The sequence below is a fragment of the Cyrtonyx montezumae genome, unplaced genomic scaffold (genome assembly GCF_038088225.1).
Source record: "Cyrtonyx montezumae isolate F1298 unplaced genomic scaffold, pur_monq_1.0 scaffold_12, whole genome shotgun sequence".
Taxonomy (NCBI): domain Eukaryota; kingdom Metazoa; phylum Chordata; class Aves; order Galliformes; family Odontophoridae; genus Cyrtonyx; species Cyrtonyx montezumae.
Window position 1 is genome coordinate 18,598,522 of NW_027071848.1, and position 18,690 is coordinate 18,617,211.

The 18,690-nt window shown below is 40.5% G+C and overlaps 1 protein-coding gene across 1 annotated transcript in view; it reads left to right on the forward strand.

The window, feature by feature from the left end:
- The first annotated feature begins 845 nt into the window (after positions 1-845).
- FRY (FRY microtubule binding protein) overlaps positions 846-18,690 on the forward strand; it is a 159,165-nt gene continuing 141,320 nt past the window's right edge. Inside the window, exon 1 of the mRNA XM_065730251.1 lies at positions 846-1,401. Within this exon, the coding sequence (XP_065586323.1) occupies positions 1,332-1,401 (70 nt within the window). The 5' untranslated portion in view covers positions 846-1,331. The remainder of the gene's footprint in view (positions 1,402-18,690) is intronic.

Sequence of the window (18,690 nt, forward strand, 5' to 3'; positions counted from 1 at the left end):
TTGGCTCAGTGACTGTAATTACGAGATGCTGCAGGAAATGTATACCACGAAGTGAGAGAAGAAGCGCTGTTCTTCCCAGGAAAGAGTATCTCGAGGGGTGGCACCAAGATAATAAGAAACTGAAAATATTTGGGAAACCGATGCATATTTTTCTTTACTAAGATGTGCGTAGTGATGCGCTATGATTATTCAAAATAAAGCACTAAGTGAGGAAAGCGTAGCTGGTAATTAAATACTTTGCAGACAATACACAGCGGTTAACAAGCAGTGGATCGCCTCTTCCTCATTTTCTTAGATGAATCCACTTTGCCCTCCTTCCTTGAAAAGAGAATGATATCGCTCAGGATAAATGACACCCAACCGAGAACGTTCCGTGTCTCCTTCGGAGGCGAACGGCAGGCAGGGAGCTGTCAGTCCCGTTCGTCACTGGGAATTCAGCTTGCCGTTTCTCGTCTTTTGTTTAAAGAAAAAAAAAAAAAAAGTCACGAAAAATTGACAGCGCGTTTCTCTATCGCTGGGAGAGAAAAGCAGAAGCAGCCTAAGCGGTCTCGGTGCTCTGGAAGCGCTTCTCTTGTGCAACTGGGCTGGCGGCGAGCCCCGTTTTGGAGACGTCACTGCCATGAGATGGATGGGCGCAGCGCAGCTTTACCGCAGCGCGCTGCGGTGCTGCACGGCGCGGCGCGCCGCTCGGCCGGGCGGGCGGAAGGGGAGCAGCTGACCTGAGCGCGCGGCGGAGATTCACTAGGGCTCGTCGTTCTCCCACCGAGAAGCGGTCCGTGCGCAGTCCCTGCGGCCGCACGGGGGACGTGTTCCGAGGGGCTCCGAGCCGATCCCTGTTTGCCGGCGGAGGTGCGGACGCGCTGATGGGAGAGAGCTTCAGCCCGGCGGAGCGCACCTTCCCGCAGCGGCGCGGGCGCCCTTCGCCAGGAGCCTCTCGCTGCTGCTGTGCTTATGGAAGCAGCGCCGGGCTGCTGCCCTGAGCGGCCGGCGAGGAGCTGCCCGCTGGAGGAGTGGGATACGTGAAAATCCACATTCGGAGCTCGGGGGAATAAAAATCCTCCGCAGAGCAATTAAGTACGAGCCCCGAAGGAAGAGCAAAGGACCGAACCTCGTGGTGTGTTTTTGTTGTTGTTGTTGTTGAGCTGCTTTTTTTTTTTTTTTTTTTTTAATGAGCTTACCTACCATGAACGGAAGAAGTGGATCTGCGGAGACTTCATTTCCTCTTCTGACCCCTCGTTTACATCACTAACTGGTGACAGTCACATCTACATACATAGTACCTGCCACTTCAGCTGCTCAGAATTAGAGAAGCCTCTTTGTATGCAGCAGACATGGCTAGCCAGCAGGATTCAGGCTTCTTTGAAATCAGTATCAAATATTTACTGAAATCCTGGAGCAATAGTGAGTAGCAGAAGAGTAATCTTTTCGTATTATGCATTGCTTGGTAAATAGCTAGGATAACGTAAAGGATGAAATTGTAGTATTTCTGTATGTTTGTCTTGTATAAGCCATATAATCTTGCTTTTGCCAGCTCTAAAAATCAGAGTGTCAGATTTCAATAGGTTTCATTAACTGCAAAGACCGTAATGAGATTATGCTAGATTTTGCTTGATTGAATTCCGAAGTTAGGCTGCTTTCTGGCTCTCTGTGACAGTGCATTGCAGGAGTGCATTCCACACAGCATTTCCTGCCTACATGTTTATTTGATTTGTTCAGGCTTTATCTCAATATTTTGGAAAATGCTGCTTAATCACAAGGGCGTGGCACTGCTCAGAAGTTGGGTTTTATTAATTGTGCACTGAGGACAAAAATATGACGGTTATGCTTCAGGTCTGAAAGTCATTAGATTAATGTGATGAAAAGCAAAACATCAGCTACTTATAGCTGCACTTCCCACCCTCTGTGCTTAATTTCAGAATCTTATGCAATATTTCCAACCAGAAAGAATCCATCTGTTTATCTAATCCAAAGTGGGTTTTGCAGGATGTAAACAAATGGCATTTTGATCTTCCTTGGTCTTTTCAGTATTTCTGTTCCTAACGTCTGCTGCTGTCTAAATCAGTCAGTCCTCTGATTTTGGTAAATAAGATTTCTGAATAGCGTTTAGTGCTTGCAGATATGTTCCGATTATGTAAGGCCATGGGGTAACTATCAGAAATCCACCGTTTAAAATACACAAACAGCATATTCCTTTTCCATCTGAGCTTGCATTAACAGTTGTAGATCTCTGTAATTAACAGTTTTACAAAGGTGGAAGAGGATGTCTCTGGAAAAATCCAGCCTGGTTACGAATGCAGTAAGGTTCTGATCATTCTCTATTTATAATTCAATAACTTCTGCATAATAGACTATTAAATGGGGTGGTATAAACAGAATGGCAAAATCTGCTCCATACAAGACGTGTATCTGGGTACCTGAAGAGAAAGAAATAACCACTGGATGTGTTACATGCTAGGCTTGTCTTCATTAAGTGATATCCATAGAAACTATATTTTTCCAGGTCATCTGTAACCCCAGTAACACTGTAGTGCTTGTTGGAATCTGTTTTTCTGCCTCAAGTGTGAAGCCACTAGGGAATAATGCTATTACCTAAGCTGCATCGCTTATCTGCCCTATTTTGTGCATATTCATTCAAGCCAGTATCACAAGGACTGGAAGGCAATGTTGTGATTTAGTCGCCTCTTCGTACTAATGTTAATCAACAGATGAAAACATCAATGTGTATTGTGGCAACACATTATATCAAGCTAGTCCCAATTTATGACAGAAGAAAAACAAATCTCTTGCACGATGCAGAAATCAAATCAGTTCTGGCATTATTTGTATAATATACTGCTGTAACTGAGTAAAACCAGCACATAAGAATAGAAAAATTACTGTATTAAGGAGAGAAGGATAACATTTTAATTTTTTTTCCCTCTATATTGATGTTGAAATTACTCCAAAATATCAAATAGTCTGAAATTAGAACTCCTGAAGTGAAATAGGTTTAGAAGAATGGAGGTGTTATATGAATAATTGGTGTTTCTGACATACTTCTAGCTGATAAACATGCTTTCTACTGTATTTGAATAAACAGTAAGAGAAAACAGAATAAATTAATCCAGATTGACTTGTTGCCAGTTATTTTTTTTCTTTGCTTTCAGACTGGAAGGCTGTGTTCATAAATCTGTACATATCCTTTCTAGCTGAAAAACAAACAATTTGATAAGAAGACGTCAGGGAGTTCAAAAGACCTAGGGCTTTCTTCAGCTCTGTTATGTGCTGGGTGGAGCAGAGGAAAACACTTTCCTTGCTTGGAACACAGCAGCAAAGCCTGCACATGCATGCACAGGGACATGTTTTTCAGAGAATAGGTGCTGTGTCTGCATACCCAGGAGCAGGAGTAAGCTATAAATCACGCTGGGACATTTGCCTAATCAGAAGAGGTCTAACATACTGTTTAAAAAAGAAAAAAAGTACAGGTGGTTAAGTATATATCCAGCTCAAATGTTAACGGTAGTAGAGGTCCTATGCTTACATGTTTTTGTGAATTGGCACCTTAAAACAGTAGCTGTAAATAGTACTTATCCTTCCTGTGCTTTATAGCTGAACCCAGTCATTTCTATTTCTTTGTGTTTTAACTAAACATAGAGCAGTGGCAAGTTCTAATAGCTTGCCACCTGCACCTGTTGCTTGTTCCATACATGGTTGACAGTTGCTCTGATTTTCCTATCTGAGGCCTTCTGAAAAGTAGCATTCTTGTAATTCTAGACAGGATTTCCAGTTAGTGGCATAAAGCTTATGCAGGGATGTTCATCTAGGGCGATTCTTTGTTTATCATGATGTTCAGCAACCAGCTAAGGCACCAGTTTATTGATGTGCCATGGAGTCGGGTCATTTGAGGTAACTGTTAACTCTTCTCATCTGAGTGGTACAGTCCGTGGTTTGCTCTCAGTGAGCATGCCCTCCTCTCCCTAGGCAACAAAAAAGCAGAGTCATACTCTGGCCTTTGAATCAGCCCACCAAACAGAGACCTCACATTCTCCTGTGCATAGCTCTCAGAACAGACTTCTCTGTACGTGGCAATAGGATACAGTGCACACCATGCAGGTCTGAAAACTATTCCCGTAATGCACTGGAAATGGGATCAGAATAAGGGTTCTCTGGATGGAAAATGTTCAGAATTGTTTTAAGTGGTACCATTTGTGGTTTGAGATTTTCTTAAACATGAAAGTGCTTTTGATCGACTGTAACTTATCAAATGCATTATCATTTATATTACCTCTTTTTGAAAATGCTGCTACAATGCTATGCTTGCAGCAGGTGAGTTGTACTCAGGCCCACCGAGGTCACTAAGGTTGCAAAAACAAATCAGGGCTCACTGAAAGTTGGGCAAAAAAAAATACTCTGTTATGGAAATATCATAAAATAGTGTTAGAAAATAAAAAGAGCGGCATATTTATCCAAAAGTTGAACATTTGAATCTCTCCTTTGCATAGAATGTATTTACTTTCTGAATGATTTGGATGGTGAGATTTAATCTGAACTTAATTTGGAAGAAATGTGTTTTCCAAATTCATAATTTCTAAAATAAATCATCTCAAGAATAAGAGTTTAAAAATAAAGATATAATAATCTGAAGTAACAGCAGAATGAAGTGTAGGAAATTCTGTAGGGAATTCTGTTTCTTACAGTTTCTAGATAGATCTGCAGTTATATTTACGCTTCCTTCTTGGAAGAAAGCAAGGCTCAAGATCTGGATGGAGTGCTTGTGCTACCGCAGGTCAGCTGCAATGGGAGCTAGTAGAAGCTGCATTGCATTGTCTCCCAGGAGTTACTAAAGATAGGTTTAAAGGTGGCTCATACAATGAGATGAGGGGGCACATTTTCCTTGGTGAACATTTTAATATTATTTGCTACTTCTTGTAGAATTGAGTTATCTTCAGACTCATATTTCTGAGGATCACATCACTTGTTTCGCAGTGATTTGGAATTACTCGCTTTTGAATGTGTTTTATTTTGTTTTGTTTTTCCAGTGTCCTGGTGTGCAATTGAGATTCTGAATAAGGCCTTTTTCAATACTAGGAATTCAGGTCTGTTTCCCCTGGCCTATACTTCCCTGTCTTCTTCCACAGGAGCCACACACCCAAACTGAAATCCCCATGCCATTGTACTCTACATTTTGGTGCTGTACACAGCCCGTTGCTCAGTCATCCTCTTGGATCTCCATCTCTCTGTACCCCCATGTACCTGATCCCTGTAACAGTGGCTGTCAAAAGCTACTTTGTAATGCCAGGGACAGCTTCATCCTGGGAGCACGTAGGCATCCACAGAAGCTATTGCTCGCAGGGCTCAAACACATCAGCATCCCAGAGTATTCCTGGAGGAGCAGTGCCAGCTGGGCTTCTCACTGCTAATGTACCAATTGAATGTGGGGCTAGCATCCACTCAAGTTATTTTGTCAGAAGGGGAAAGGTGTGACAGAAAGTGATGGCCAATGGGCCTTCCATGGGCTGGTTGGCTGCCTAATGGTCAGCCATACACTGTTGAGCTCCTGAAGTAATCTTTCTACTGTGTTAGAGCAGGAATTAAGGAAGGACTCTTTGTCTTTCATTATTTTAATGTGATACATTCAGCAATAAAAGTCACCTTTAGACAGACAGGATTCATCCTACAAGGGTGTGATTACCTCTTGCCTTTAGCTAGTGAGTGACCTGCAGCTTGGGAAGTAGTGAAAGCCAAATGGGATGTGTAGCTGCAGTGAGTTGGGCAACAGGCTGGTTCTGACGGGGATACTGAGCCTGGGCTAGGACCATGCTTTGACCTTCTTCTCTTGCTGGCTGCTGAGGCTTCAACACCAGTACACCTGGAGAAGGCTGGCCACATCCACAACTGTCACCATTAGAGAGCTGGGTGATAGTTAGGTCTGCTTTGGCCTTTACTCAGGCCTCTGGCTTTGACAGTGAATACAATCTTGCTACATAAGGGGATTTGATCTCTGTCTGTATCAAGTCTAGAATTAGTGTGTTTAATGTGTTCTTCAGCTCAAGTAGTCTGCCCTTGCCAGCAGAAACATGACTTGCCTAAAAGTGGTTACTGTTGTCTCCCATTGCAAGTTTGTAGTTATCTTCAGTTCAGATCCTCTGTTCCGTAGGGCAGTAGGAAAAGATTTTAATAGAGCAGTCTGTTTGTGTTCTGGGTGTTACCCATTTTAGAACTTGTATTTTGACGTTGTTCCTTCTAGAAAGGAGGTTTTATGACTCTGGGGACATGGGAACTCTTAAAAAAGTATTTTGGTTTATTTTGATGATGGTTGTTCTCTTCAGGGCCTTCCAAAATCATTTCTGCCATATTAGGAGGAGAAAAGGATGCTCTATTGCAAAATTGAGTTTATTTACAAAATTAGCTTGCTTGTCTTGAAGAAGTTTGAATTACTGTCATAAGAATCTATAAATAGTTTGAGTTATTGCCTTAGCACATGAAGTTTTGTGTCCAAACTTCAGTGCTTTTCTCAAAATGTACTCTGGAGACTGAGCATAAAATAAGTACAGATAAGTATTGGAAGATATGCCATTAAATTCTAATAATTTCATTTGTTGTAAAAAAAACAAAAACCCTATTATAATATTAGTATCTACTTTGAGTGATGAATCTGTGATATCTGATCACAGAATATCCCAGGTTGGAAGGGACCCATGAGGATCATCACGTCCAACTCCTGTCGCCACATAGAACTACCCAAAATTCAAACCCTCTGTTTTTAAACTCTGACAGCCTGGGGCTGCAATCACTGTGCTGGGCAGCCTGCTCCAGGGCCCGACCACCTCTGGTACAGACCCTGTCCTCCCTGTGTTGCAGTAGTCTTGGTTTATCAAATTACCAGTTAGGTTTTTTCTCCGGTACAGCTACTACTCAAAAGCACCATGGAAAGAACTAACATTTCTTCTGGTTTTCTCACAGAATAAGCAGTGATATATGAAAGGAAGGATAATGTGCAGGTTACCTTAGGTGCATAAAGCACACAAAAATGTCCGTTGTTTAGTAGTCAATATTTTCACTAGCATAAGCTGAAATGCTGTTCAACATTCCTTTTGCACATCTATCACTTCTGATGCACTCATTAATACATCAAACATCCTTCTATGTATTTCTGTTGTGAATAGTAGGAAAAGGTCTCTGCATCTCCAGAGTTGTGACTGGTTGTGCTTCTGCAGTATTATTTATTTTACTTATTCTTGAGCTTTGTAAATGATTATTAAGTGCTCTCACACATTGGAATTGGTAGCCCTAAAGACTGAATTCCTGTGGGGAGTGAGCCCACCAAGGGAAGATGTGGATTTGCAAAAGCTGTGCCTGGGAGGATCATGCTTGTCCCTATTCCCATGTTCCCACCCCTTCTCTGACTCTGTAACTCCCCATAGAGTTAATATCCTGAGAGGTAAACTGCCTAAAATGTAGTTGCCAGACATGGATACAAGGCTAGGAGCAGGAGGTGATCTTGGTAGATTGTTGCCATAAGATTGGTCGAGCTGGTAAATCATGTTTACTTCCTTAACAGTTTCTCCTCTCTCTTTGCCTGCTTCTAAATATCAGAACTAGTTTCTTCTTTTGGCCAATCTAACTTTTGTGTCCTTTTCTCCTCTTCTTCAACATATCAGCTGTGAAGTTCTTGTTGCTATTGTTTCAGTGATAAATTTGGTCTGCAAAATAGTTCAACAGAGATGGATAGCTGAATTATTTGTCAGTAGGTGATTTTTCATTCACTGCAATAATCTAAACTGGATTTGAATCAATTGTCCATAGAAGGAAAATCCCTTCTCCTTTGGTACACATTCCTCTAAATCCTTTGGTTATTGCTTCAGCTGATACTGAGTATTGTGTTCAAACTTTGAAGAAGATCTTTCGGCCAGATATTTTAAGTTCTTATACTGTTTATATTTTTTAAATAGTTTAAGTGGAAAGACAATCAGTAGTGCGATGAAGCAGGGCAAGACATCTGCCAACAGGATTATCAACCTGCTGACAGCCTGCAACTAGGAATGACAGTGAAGGAAGCCACAGTTCAGTAGTGGGAAACAAAGGATGTGGAGTAATGAGAACAAGAGAGACCTCAGGAACTATAAAACAGGATGAAGGGAAAACCACCTCAAGTGTATGTATACAAATACGTGCAGTCTGGAAAACAAGCAGAAGGAGCTAGATGTTACAAGACTGAGTATCAATGGAGTAACAGGAGCTCTGTGATAGTAGGTACAGGCTTTTCAGGGAAGACTTGCAGGAAAGGTGTGGAATGGAGGCTGCTATCCTCATGAAGAAGCTTCTCCTAAGTACAGAGTCCTTCTATGGGATGGGTGGATGACAGTGCCTGGGAGTTTATGGGTCAGAATCAGAAGAGAGAGAGGCACTTGCCCCATTGCTAGAGGTATTCAAGGCTAGGCTAGATGGGGCCCTAGACAACCTGGTCTAGTAAGACGTGTCCCTGCCTATGGCAGGAGCCTGGAACTGGAAGGTCTTTAAGGTTCCTTCTAACCCAAGCCATTCTGTGATCCTATGATCCTGTGACTTCGAGGGTGACGTGATGTCAGGAACCTGTTACATGCCACCTGATGAGGGTAAGGAAGTGAACAAAGTCTTATTGAAACAACATGAGAAAGTCAGTGAATTGCAGATACTGATTCACGTAGGGAACTCGAACCTTTTGATGTCTTCTGGAAGTGTAACCCTGTGGGAAACAAGCAGTCAAGAAGGTTGTTCAGGGGTGTTGGAAATCATAGGGTCATAGAATCACTAAGGTTGAAAAAGATCTCCAGGATCATTCAGTCCAACGATCCACCTAGCACCAATATGACCCCACTAAACCATGTCCCTTAGTACCACGTTTAAACATTTCTTGAACACCTCCAGGGACAGTGACTCAACCATCTTCCTGGGCAGCCTGAGCACCTGACCACTCTTTCAGAGAATACATTTTTTGTAGTATCCAGTGTGAGGCATAACACCTTGGTGATGGACAGCTGGATCTTCTGTTTACTAACCAAGAAGAACTGGTTGGAGTTCAAGATCTTGAGGAAAGAAGGTGGTAGAGTACAAATTGTGAACTTCAGGAGAGTAGCTTTCAGCATATTCATGAAGGATCAGGTCCCTTAAGAAGCATTTCTGAAGGTCAAAGGAGCTCAGGAGAACTGTCAGGTCCTTGAGGACAACATCTTCCAAGTGCAAGCATGAGACACTCATGAAAGCAAGCCGACATGTGAGGAGACCAGCTTGGCTTATCAGATTCTTCATAGCTGAGCTCAGTGCTTAGAAGGCAGTATATTGGATGTGGCAGCAGGGATTGTTTACAAAGAAAGAATTTATACACGTTGCTCAGGCATGCAAGGATGGTGCAGAGATAGTCCAAATTATAATAATATTCACAAGTGAGAGATGACAAAGGTTTTTTCTTCAAAGCAGGCGGCAAAGCCAGCTCAAGCTAGTAGCTGAAGGAAAACCCATCTGAGAATCATGGGCCTTATACTTTTCTCTGAGCCAAGCAGCAGTGGCATCACAGAGCTGTCAAGTGCTGCTTGCTTCCTCCTTTATAAGAAATACAAAGATCACAAATACAGAGAAACCATCACTGAAGTTGATGTTTGTGCACAAATGTCAAGGTCATTGCTACAACTACAGGGCTACCTGGGAGTTTCAGCTTTTCCACAGCTCAGCAGCAGAAATTTTATACATAAAAAACAAACAGACCCATGTGAGGGACATACAGAATGTAAACAGGATAGAGATTGGATATACTTTCAGAAATTTGCTGTCAAATGATGCACTAACGCATGCAATGAAGAGGCGATTGTAAGGGGGTTGGAAAGCATGATTTCTGTATAGTCAAAAAGTGAAGATGTTAAATGGGTTACTATTAGACAAGAATTGATCAAAAGAATATGTCATCTTGATTGTTTCTGCTCTTTGCTTTATTTCTGATTGCGAAGTTACAGTTGGTTTTAGTTTTATTTTGAAAGACTTGACTTTGAAAGACTCGTAAAGGTTCCTTTGAGTTCTTATGTAACCAGTAGTGCCTGGCTCAGCACAGAAGTCTGTCAAAGGTATTGTTTTGCAGGAATTCTCTTATAAACCCAGGTCGTTATACTAACATTTTCTCCTAATCTCTGGCTATTTATCTCTCCTGTGTCTCTCTGTGGCTTTGAAGAGTCTCAATTTGTATGTGGAGTAAATTAAACTTCAGAGGATGTCTGTTTATCTATTTGTTTTGATAGATTCCCTTGAGCAAGTTTTGTTGAGTAGAACCATACATAATTATATTTCTTACCACATTTCTGAGATTTTTATTTATGAATGTCTTTAAATATCTGGATCAATTTGCCTCTTTAATCGGAAAGATTCCTGTATAGATTTCTAGCCAGTCTTCTTCCTTGAGACAGATAGGTTTGTTTCTGCATATATTCACAGAAGCATATTGCACATTTTCAGAATCAAAATTACTGTGAGGCTTATGGAAGTGTCATGTGTTGGAAGTAGTTTGAGGTACCTGACAGCAGATGTTGCAATTTATCCCCTTGCAATTAGAGTTAATTTAGTCTCCTTTCTGCTTATTCAGTCTACTGCCTTTTTTGAGCACGTTGACCAAATCCAGAAAGCTTCTACAGAACCTGTGCAATGAGGTGGTTAGGTAGTGAAGAGTAAAGAAAAATGGCAGCACAGGCTTCTTAAGCATAAGAAAATCCACACTGTGAAAGCCTTTGCAAACGCCCCCACCACGAGATGAGCTACAGTCACACCTTTGTAAGGGAATGTGCACAAAACTTGCAGTATTGTTTATTTTAAAAGTGTTCAGCAGATGAAAATTGGCATTTTTTATTTCAGATGCAGGGAAACCAATGCAAATACCTTGTAAAGGTGTATGTTATAATAATATTCATACAGTGCTTACCATCTGGAAGCTTTACAAACTTGAATTCTTTCAGCATTATTGCATGCACGTAAGATAGACGAGTCTTTTATTCATATTAGTGGGCAAATTAAGACAGAGAAATTAACCAAGACGCACAAGATTACACTTGCAACCTGGATTGGAACTGGAAATATAACCCCATATTCTTCTTGTTTGCTGCAAGAACCATTCTTCTTCCATATTGTTGGTAGCCAAACAATGCAATGTGGATCATGACTCAACTGGTTATTATTTGTAATGAGATTTTTAATTGGCTGTAAGTAGTAATTTTAAAATGGCAATGTCCTTGGATTATTTTGATTTCCACAGGGTGCGTATTTGTTGCTACTGATGCCTTAAGTGAGGAGAAAATTACTTAACTATAATTCTTTTCCTTTGAAGGGTTATGTATGAAACAAATAACTTCAGCTTACACTTTATCTGTGTGCCCTCAGGATCAGCACTTATCGGTTATCTTGATTTTTGATCGTATGAAGGAAAATGTGGCAAAGCAATGTATGTGTTCTTTACTGGGATGAGAGCTTGTTCACAAACAGTAACTGTCCAAGGAGCAGAAGTTCAAAGGCACTGTTTTTAAAATACAAAAGTTGGAAGGTTTTAGTAAAAAAGAAATTGTCAGCTTGTTCATAATGAGTCTTTAGTTAAGTGTATCTCCATAAGAGAAGATGGATTATTTTTCAGGGACGTGGTATATTGGCTGTACAGAAAACTGAAGCCTTCTGTGGCAAGTGAAGTAGTACTGGAGTATACTGGAGTAATTAGAATTGTTACTTCCATGAATTTTTAAATCCAAATTGTTAATAGGGATTGGATTTTTATGAGATGGTAGTAAAAAAGAGAATATTTGTTAATAATTGTATGTGTATATTGCTGTGACTACTTTTTTATTAAAAAAAAAGAAAAAAGAAAAAAGAAAAAAGAAAGCATTTTCTGTTATCAGTAATTTTTCTGAGCTCAGTACTTTGGTTTAAAACACTTGGAAAATAAGTGTCCCTGAAGATTAATTTTGGAAATTTCCTGTAAAAGAGATTCTCAGGGAATCATAGAGTAGTTTGAAATGGAAGGGATTTCAAAGATTATGCAACCCTCCTGCCATGAGCAGGGGCACCTTCCACTCCAGAGTCTCAGCATGGCTAGCAGTAAGAATTCTCTCGAAGATGGTCATGGGGGTGAACGGAGAACAGAAGCTCTGCAGCCAGCTGCCTTGTGAAGGTGAATGCAGAAGGAAACCAAGGGTGGAGGGGAGTGAATTTGTTTAAAAGCCCAAGAAGGAGAGCTGGCAAGGATGAAGGGAAAAGCGGCAGAGGATTTGTTGTAGGGGAGGAATTGGAAATGGGAGACTGGATGTTTCCTGGGTAGTAGGAGTAGAAATGAAGAGTTGTGTGAAAGAGACCTAGAAAGGGCAGACTGGAGAGGAGTAAAGGGATATGGAGAGTACAAGGAATGGGACTGGGATGGGGGAGCTGTGTGGACAAGGTAAATGTGTTTGGATGGGCAAGGAAAATGGCAAAGTGGAGCCTGGAACTGAGATAGGGATCCTGAAGCAGGAGGAACACGGCAGTGAGCTGAAACCAGGCTGTGAGAGTCAGGAGAGGACAGCCTGCAGATGAGGGAGGTGAGAGACAGAGTCCCCTCCAGGGCACAGGTCACAGACTCGAGGTCTGCTCCTGCCTGCTCGTGCCTGCAAGTTCTGCCAGCACAGCGTACCCCCAGCCCTCCAGCCTAGGGCCAGCAGCAGTGTGAGGTGTTACCAGGGGAGGGGAGCAGCAGGGAACTTCTGTGAGCTGTAACTGGGCCAACTATGGGTTAATTTGGCATCATATTAATTATACATGCTCTATATTGCCTCGTTTATCAGTTTGACTTCTGACAGCCTAAGTCCAGTGAGGTAATGCAACACACTAGAGTGCACAGATGGAGAAAGAAATAGTCTGACTGGTTTACTTTCCCATTAATTTTTACTTGTAATGCAGCAGCAAACTTTGTAACATGTATTTAATCTTCACTATAATGGGTAGCTTACAATAAAATCTCGTCTGTCCTGGGCTCTGTGAGGAAGGGCACAGAGCTGGGGGGGCTTTTGACTGTGTTCTCAGTGAATGGATAAACAGGCCATGTGTTTGTGTAGCAGTGATGTCGGAGTGTCACTCAGCATACTTTAAAGCATCACCATTTTAGGAGCAATATGTTGAAAAGTGGCATGAGCTCTGTAAGTGAGGTGTGGCTCCTAACAATTTCTTGTTACACCGGAGAGAAGGGAGCAATTGTGTTCTGCAGGGATGGACTCTGAGCTCTGTTTTTTGTTGTTTGTTTTTTTTTTTTTGTAGCTGCTTTAGGGATTTGGAAGGAGGTAAATAGTATACTGGTGGCACTGTATAATCAGAATATGTAAGTATCTGCAAAGAAAAAGGAGATGAATGAGAACGTTCAAATGAAATGAGAAGTTATTTATCATTTCTGAAAAGACACTTTCTGTGGGAACTGAAAAATGTCTCTGGAGGTAGACTTTATTTCTGAAATGTGACAAACAAGAACGGCTATATTTTTAAATTGTGCTGCTCTTCACTGGAAAGCAAAGGGTTGACTGTCTTCTGTGAAGGCAGTGAGAAAAGGTACTTGCACCTCTCAGGCTGCACTTGTGTAAATTCCCAGCTGTGCTGTGCCCATAGTGAGAAATCCAGAGCTTTGTGGGCTTTATCAGGGCTGCTGGGAATGGCAATTACAAGTAAGAGGTTTCTTTCATTTGAGTAAGCCTCCACAGAAAAAAATGGGAGCGTCACATTACTGATAACTGTGAGATTTGTTTAGTTTTAACAACTTCTTATCAAATTAATAACACATTTACAATGACTTTCTGCCTAATATTAATACCATTATTTCTAGTTCACCATACAGATTATTATTGTGTGGTGATTTTCTTGTTACATAAAAGCATCTCTTCCTGTAAAGCACTGAGGTACTTTCTGCAGCGTTGGTGCCAGTTATTTTAGTCAGGTGTTTTTCTGAATTAAGCATGAAGGGGTATATAATGATAGTCGGATCTTCTTGTACAGCAAGGACATATCCTAAACATTTACATACCAAATTTCAAAATAGTGTATAAATGCTGGTAAAGCTTGCCTCACTTATATGCCGTGCATTAAAAGTTAGACATGTATTGTTATATTTATATCCTCAGGGCATGATTTATTGCTGTGAACTTTCATTCCTTATTACATGAAATCCAGAAGTGGTATTTCAAGTTGAGATATTTTACAGTTGAACATGCCTACTTATTTTATGGAAGGAGCACTTGAAACATTTGGCTGGGAGATCTGAACTTATATATGATGTATGTGTGTATATAAACATACTTAGTGTATTTTGCTAGTTAGTGCAGAAAAAGGTCTTCAGAATATTGTTGTGACATAAATGATCAGGCGATTGATGACAATAGCACTTCTTCAGTCTCTTTTCTTCTTTCTGTTTTAAATCATGCATGACTTCCATGCCCTTACTGTAGTTAGTTGGCAAAGGATGGCTCATTTGGTTTCTTCTGTCCTTATTCTTGTGTCACTAAAGGCAAAATAAATGAGAGGTTTGTTTCTGTCTGTTGAGTGACTGAGGTGGCCATTTGAGTCTGAATTCCTCTGTGTGCTGGAAAATGGACATACACATTTTTGTACATAAATCAAAATTAATGAGCAAGTGGATATACTTAAGATAAGTGCCTGAAATCTGTATGAACAAGGTAATTCCATTTCTTTAAACAGTGAGTTGTCTCACGTGTCTTGCCACTTCCTCGGGAGTATTTCTTTCTCTGTCATCTTTCAAATCTGATATCCAAATTCTGATTTGTCTGGGAGTAAAAGTAGAGTGAAGCAGACCCATGCACAAAATGCTGAGTCCCAGGATTTTCTCTGTGCCTTCACTTAACTGGAGAGGAGGGGACAATTAGCTTGGGTCTGGCTGCAGAAGAGAGGATCCATCCATGTGATCTTCCTTAAGTGCCTAGTAGATGTGAGGTTTAATTTTAACATACCCAGGCTCTTTGAGACAGCCTGCTTCAGTGTAATCAATGTAATCCAATACTTTCATATTTTTATTCATTCTCTTTTTAAAAGCAAAGAAAATGATGTGCGAGAAATATTATTGTTAATGTTCCAAATGCAGCATTACTCCTGCTTTGAATGAAGGAGGATACAATAAATCAGTACAAAAATGCAAATTCACTCTACTGGTCACCATCCTGGAATCTTTTTATCTCATCATTTTGGTTGGATTAGTAGCTTGATCCTGATTGGTCAGGACTGGGTACATAAAAAGCATCATGTTCACATAAGAACATTAAAAAATTCCTTTTTTTTTTTTACATGTTGTTCCCCTGTTGCATAATGGAATTTAATATTGCAAAGATACAGCACACCAAAACGAAAATCTCTTTGTCCAGAGCAAATCCTCACCTTGGAGGCTGATTCTTTTCCTACCCACTATTTTGCTTTGTAGGACAAAAAATGGGTATTTAAAGGAAAAAAAGAAAAAAGAAAGAGGAAGATAGAGAGGACTAAGAGGCAGACTCCAAAATGTGTGTAATACACTTAAAGAAACCTTAGGCAGTGTGTAATTTTTGTATAATTCAGTGCTATAAGTCCAGAAGCTCAACTTATGGGAATCTTTGGAAACGTGTAAATTCCACTGGCACCTGCTGTATTTTGTGTTCAGAAGGCAGCCAAAGCCACAACTCTGAAGTGTCTTGGTTTTAATAGTCCAAAAAAGCATTTAGCTTAGCCTAAACCCCAGAAAACAGGTAAAACTATGCAAAGGATCTGGTCTGGAGCCAGTCGTGCAACACAGATAACACAGACAGGGACAAGAGCAGAGATAATTTACAAATGTAGGCCCTCCTTTGCCCAAATATTTTTCATTTCAGTAATTTTAATGTGATAGAATATATCGCATAATTTTTTTAATTTTTTTCTCACAAAATTTTTAATTTTTGTGAGATCTACCAAGCTAGGGCCATGCTTGCTGTTACATTTAACCTCTAGTTCAAAGTGCATTGGGTTTGTTCTTCAGATATGACAAACTTGACCAGGCAAAGCATGGCCAATCCTTACCATTCCAGTAGAATGCCAGAAAATAAATGCTTACCCAGAAGGTGGGAAATAGTAGTTCAAAAACTCCGGAGTTTCATTAAGTATTTAACCCAAAGCTACCATGTTCTGGGTGAGCTCTCTATCTGCTAAACTCTTATGTAAAAGCTGGCTACAGGCAGTTACAAAAGCAGAGGAGCTGGTTCTCTGCTCTGCTTTGTACATTGGGTACACTGTCCAAATGTGTGAAGACCTTGTGGGGATGTGGTTGCAGGAGGTGCTGGGCCCAGCAGTACTGGATCCCACTGGGAGCTGATTGCTTGCATCAGTTTTCTGCTCTGTGTGCTGTGTTTAAGCACGTCAGTGCTTGGCTGACAGGAGTAATGACTGGAAGTGTCTCAGCAGTGCTGAGACACAGTGATGGTTAGCTGAGAAGATAGAGGACATACAGAAAATGTCTGAGCCCCTTTTTTATGTGTATATGGAAAAACTACCAATGGCATTCTTTAAATTCCTAATTTATTGACAACCTCATGCACCATTTGAGGTACCTGAAGTTTATGCTTCACATAATTCTGTACACACTTTCTTACTGACACCCAAACAAAGCCATTCATTATCAGTGGGTTGTCATGGATCACATGGATCTGGGAATAATAACCCATTATGCTAATATAGCTTGTCATTGTGTTTGATGTGATGTCCCATAACAACATCTGATGTTTGGAACTAACAGAATTTATGGTAAGAACAGAGTTTATGGAACAACAATGCTACTGTTTAATCTCCTTCCCTTGAAATAACTTTCTGATTCTGTACCTACTTAGAAAATCATTTGTGTATATTTTGGGTTGGTACTGTTCTGATTTCTAATTTCTTCCTACAAGGAGAATTAGTTTTTACAGAAGTGTTCTGGCCTATTTGCTTAATAGTACAAATATGATTATCTTCTCCTGTCCCCTTGGAGCCTGCATTGTTTCTAAAGTAAACCTTGGAACAGAATCAGGAAGGTTTACTGGGTTTAGTGAACTTAATGCTCCACAGAAAAAGAATGAAGAAAATGACAGCAGTTGATGGAGTGTCTAATTATGTCTAATTGTGTAATGCATACAGCATTCTCACAACCTTCCTTGTATGCCCTAGTATGAAACTGAACTTTCACAGTGTGCTACTGTGTAGGGAATCTTGAGGCTTTATGTTGGTTCAGCTTCATTCAGTAGCAGACGAGCAGGCATTTGTAGGTGATCTGCCACAGGCCTTGTAGACAAAGATGTGACTCTGACCTCTTCCAGATTCTGAGGACAGTCCATCTTCAAGTGCTTGTGAACATGCTGTCAGTAATAGCATCTCAGCCTTAATTCTTCTGTGTTCCTTAGGCATCCACTAAGACAGTGGAGTATGATTTCCGTGGAGCACTTCACAGGGCTTCAGAAAGCTTCACTTCTCAGTATAAGCATTTTCTTAAGGCAAACCATTTCTAGTTATAAGGGTTATTTTAGAATTGTTCTGGAAATATACTTTCTCATTTGTCTTTTTCTCTTTAAAATATTCCCTGAAAATGGAATCATCCAGGAAGTTGCCTCCATTTTGACGTTCTCTTGAGTTCTAATCTACAAAATCAAACAGCCTGAAATCAAAATAGCCCTCACCTAAGTGTATTTGCCACACAGCATGGTTGGATACTATTGAAATAATTGTGATCAGATTCTCTGATCCCAGAAGTTAAATTTGTTCTTGGATGTACAAAGAAAAATCAATTACTGATAGGCATTCGAACTTCTATTTCTTGATATTTTGTGGATCAGAGATAGAAGAGTCCTTCTTAGAACATCTGTATCATCCTTTTACCAATGAAAGACTGTTCACAGTGATATGTTTTCTACTAATGTATTCAACGAGTCATAAGCTATACAATCAGAAAAGCCATTGTGTCACCCAGTCTGTTCTCCCCATAGAGCGGGCTTTATGGCTTCTCTGAATTAATTTCTCTTCGAGCTAAAGCACATTTTCAAAGACAAAAATTTTAAATTTCTACTAATGGAGGAATCAGCACCAGCCTTAATGACATTTCTGTAGTTAATTTCCTTGCTCTACTGTTTAACTTCTTTAATGCATTTGTCTAGTTCAAAATTCCAGACATTGGATGTTAATGAATGAAGAGCTGTCTGTCAGCAAATTTCTGTTTCTTTTCCATGTGTTTAGCAGGCATGTAAAGCCTCTCATATAATCTCAGGCTTCTTTGGGGTTCGTGTAGCATCTGACATTGTCAAATGAAACTTTCCTACTAGCCAGTGGACAGGGTGCCGTTCAGATGAGCTGTTTAGACATTTTTATTGGAATGTGATGAATTATGCCTTGGAAGTGCCTGATTGCTTGTATTGTCTAAAAACGCATTTTTGGTTGAGTGGCTCAGTGTGTTTGCAAATAGGTAAATCCTGGTATTAGAGAAGCTGATTAAATGACCCAGTAACTTTCTCATGGTCAGACTAATCCAACCTTTAAGACAAGTTTTCCGGTAATTAATTATAGTTGCTCTTCCTGAACGTCCTCTAGTTCATCAGCATCTTTCTCAAATTGCAGACACCAGAATGGGGCTGAGCATCCAGCTGCTGTTGCAAAGCCTCTGGCAGTGCAGCAGTAGAGGTTTCCTGTTTTTCCTTTTGTTTATCCTGCTTGAAA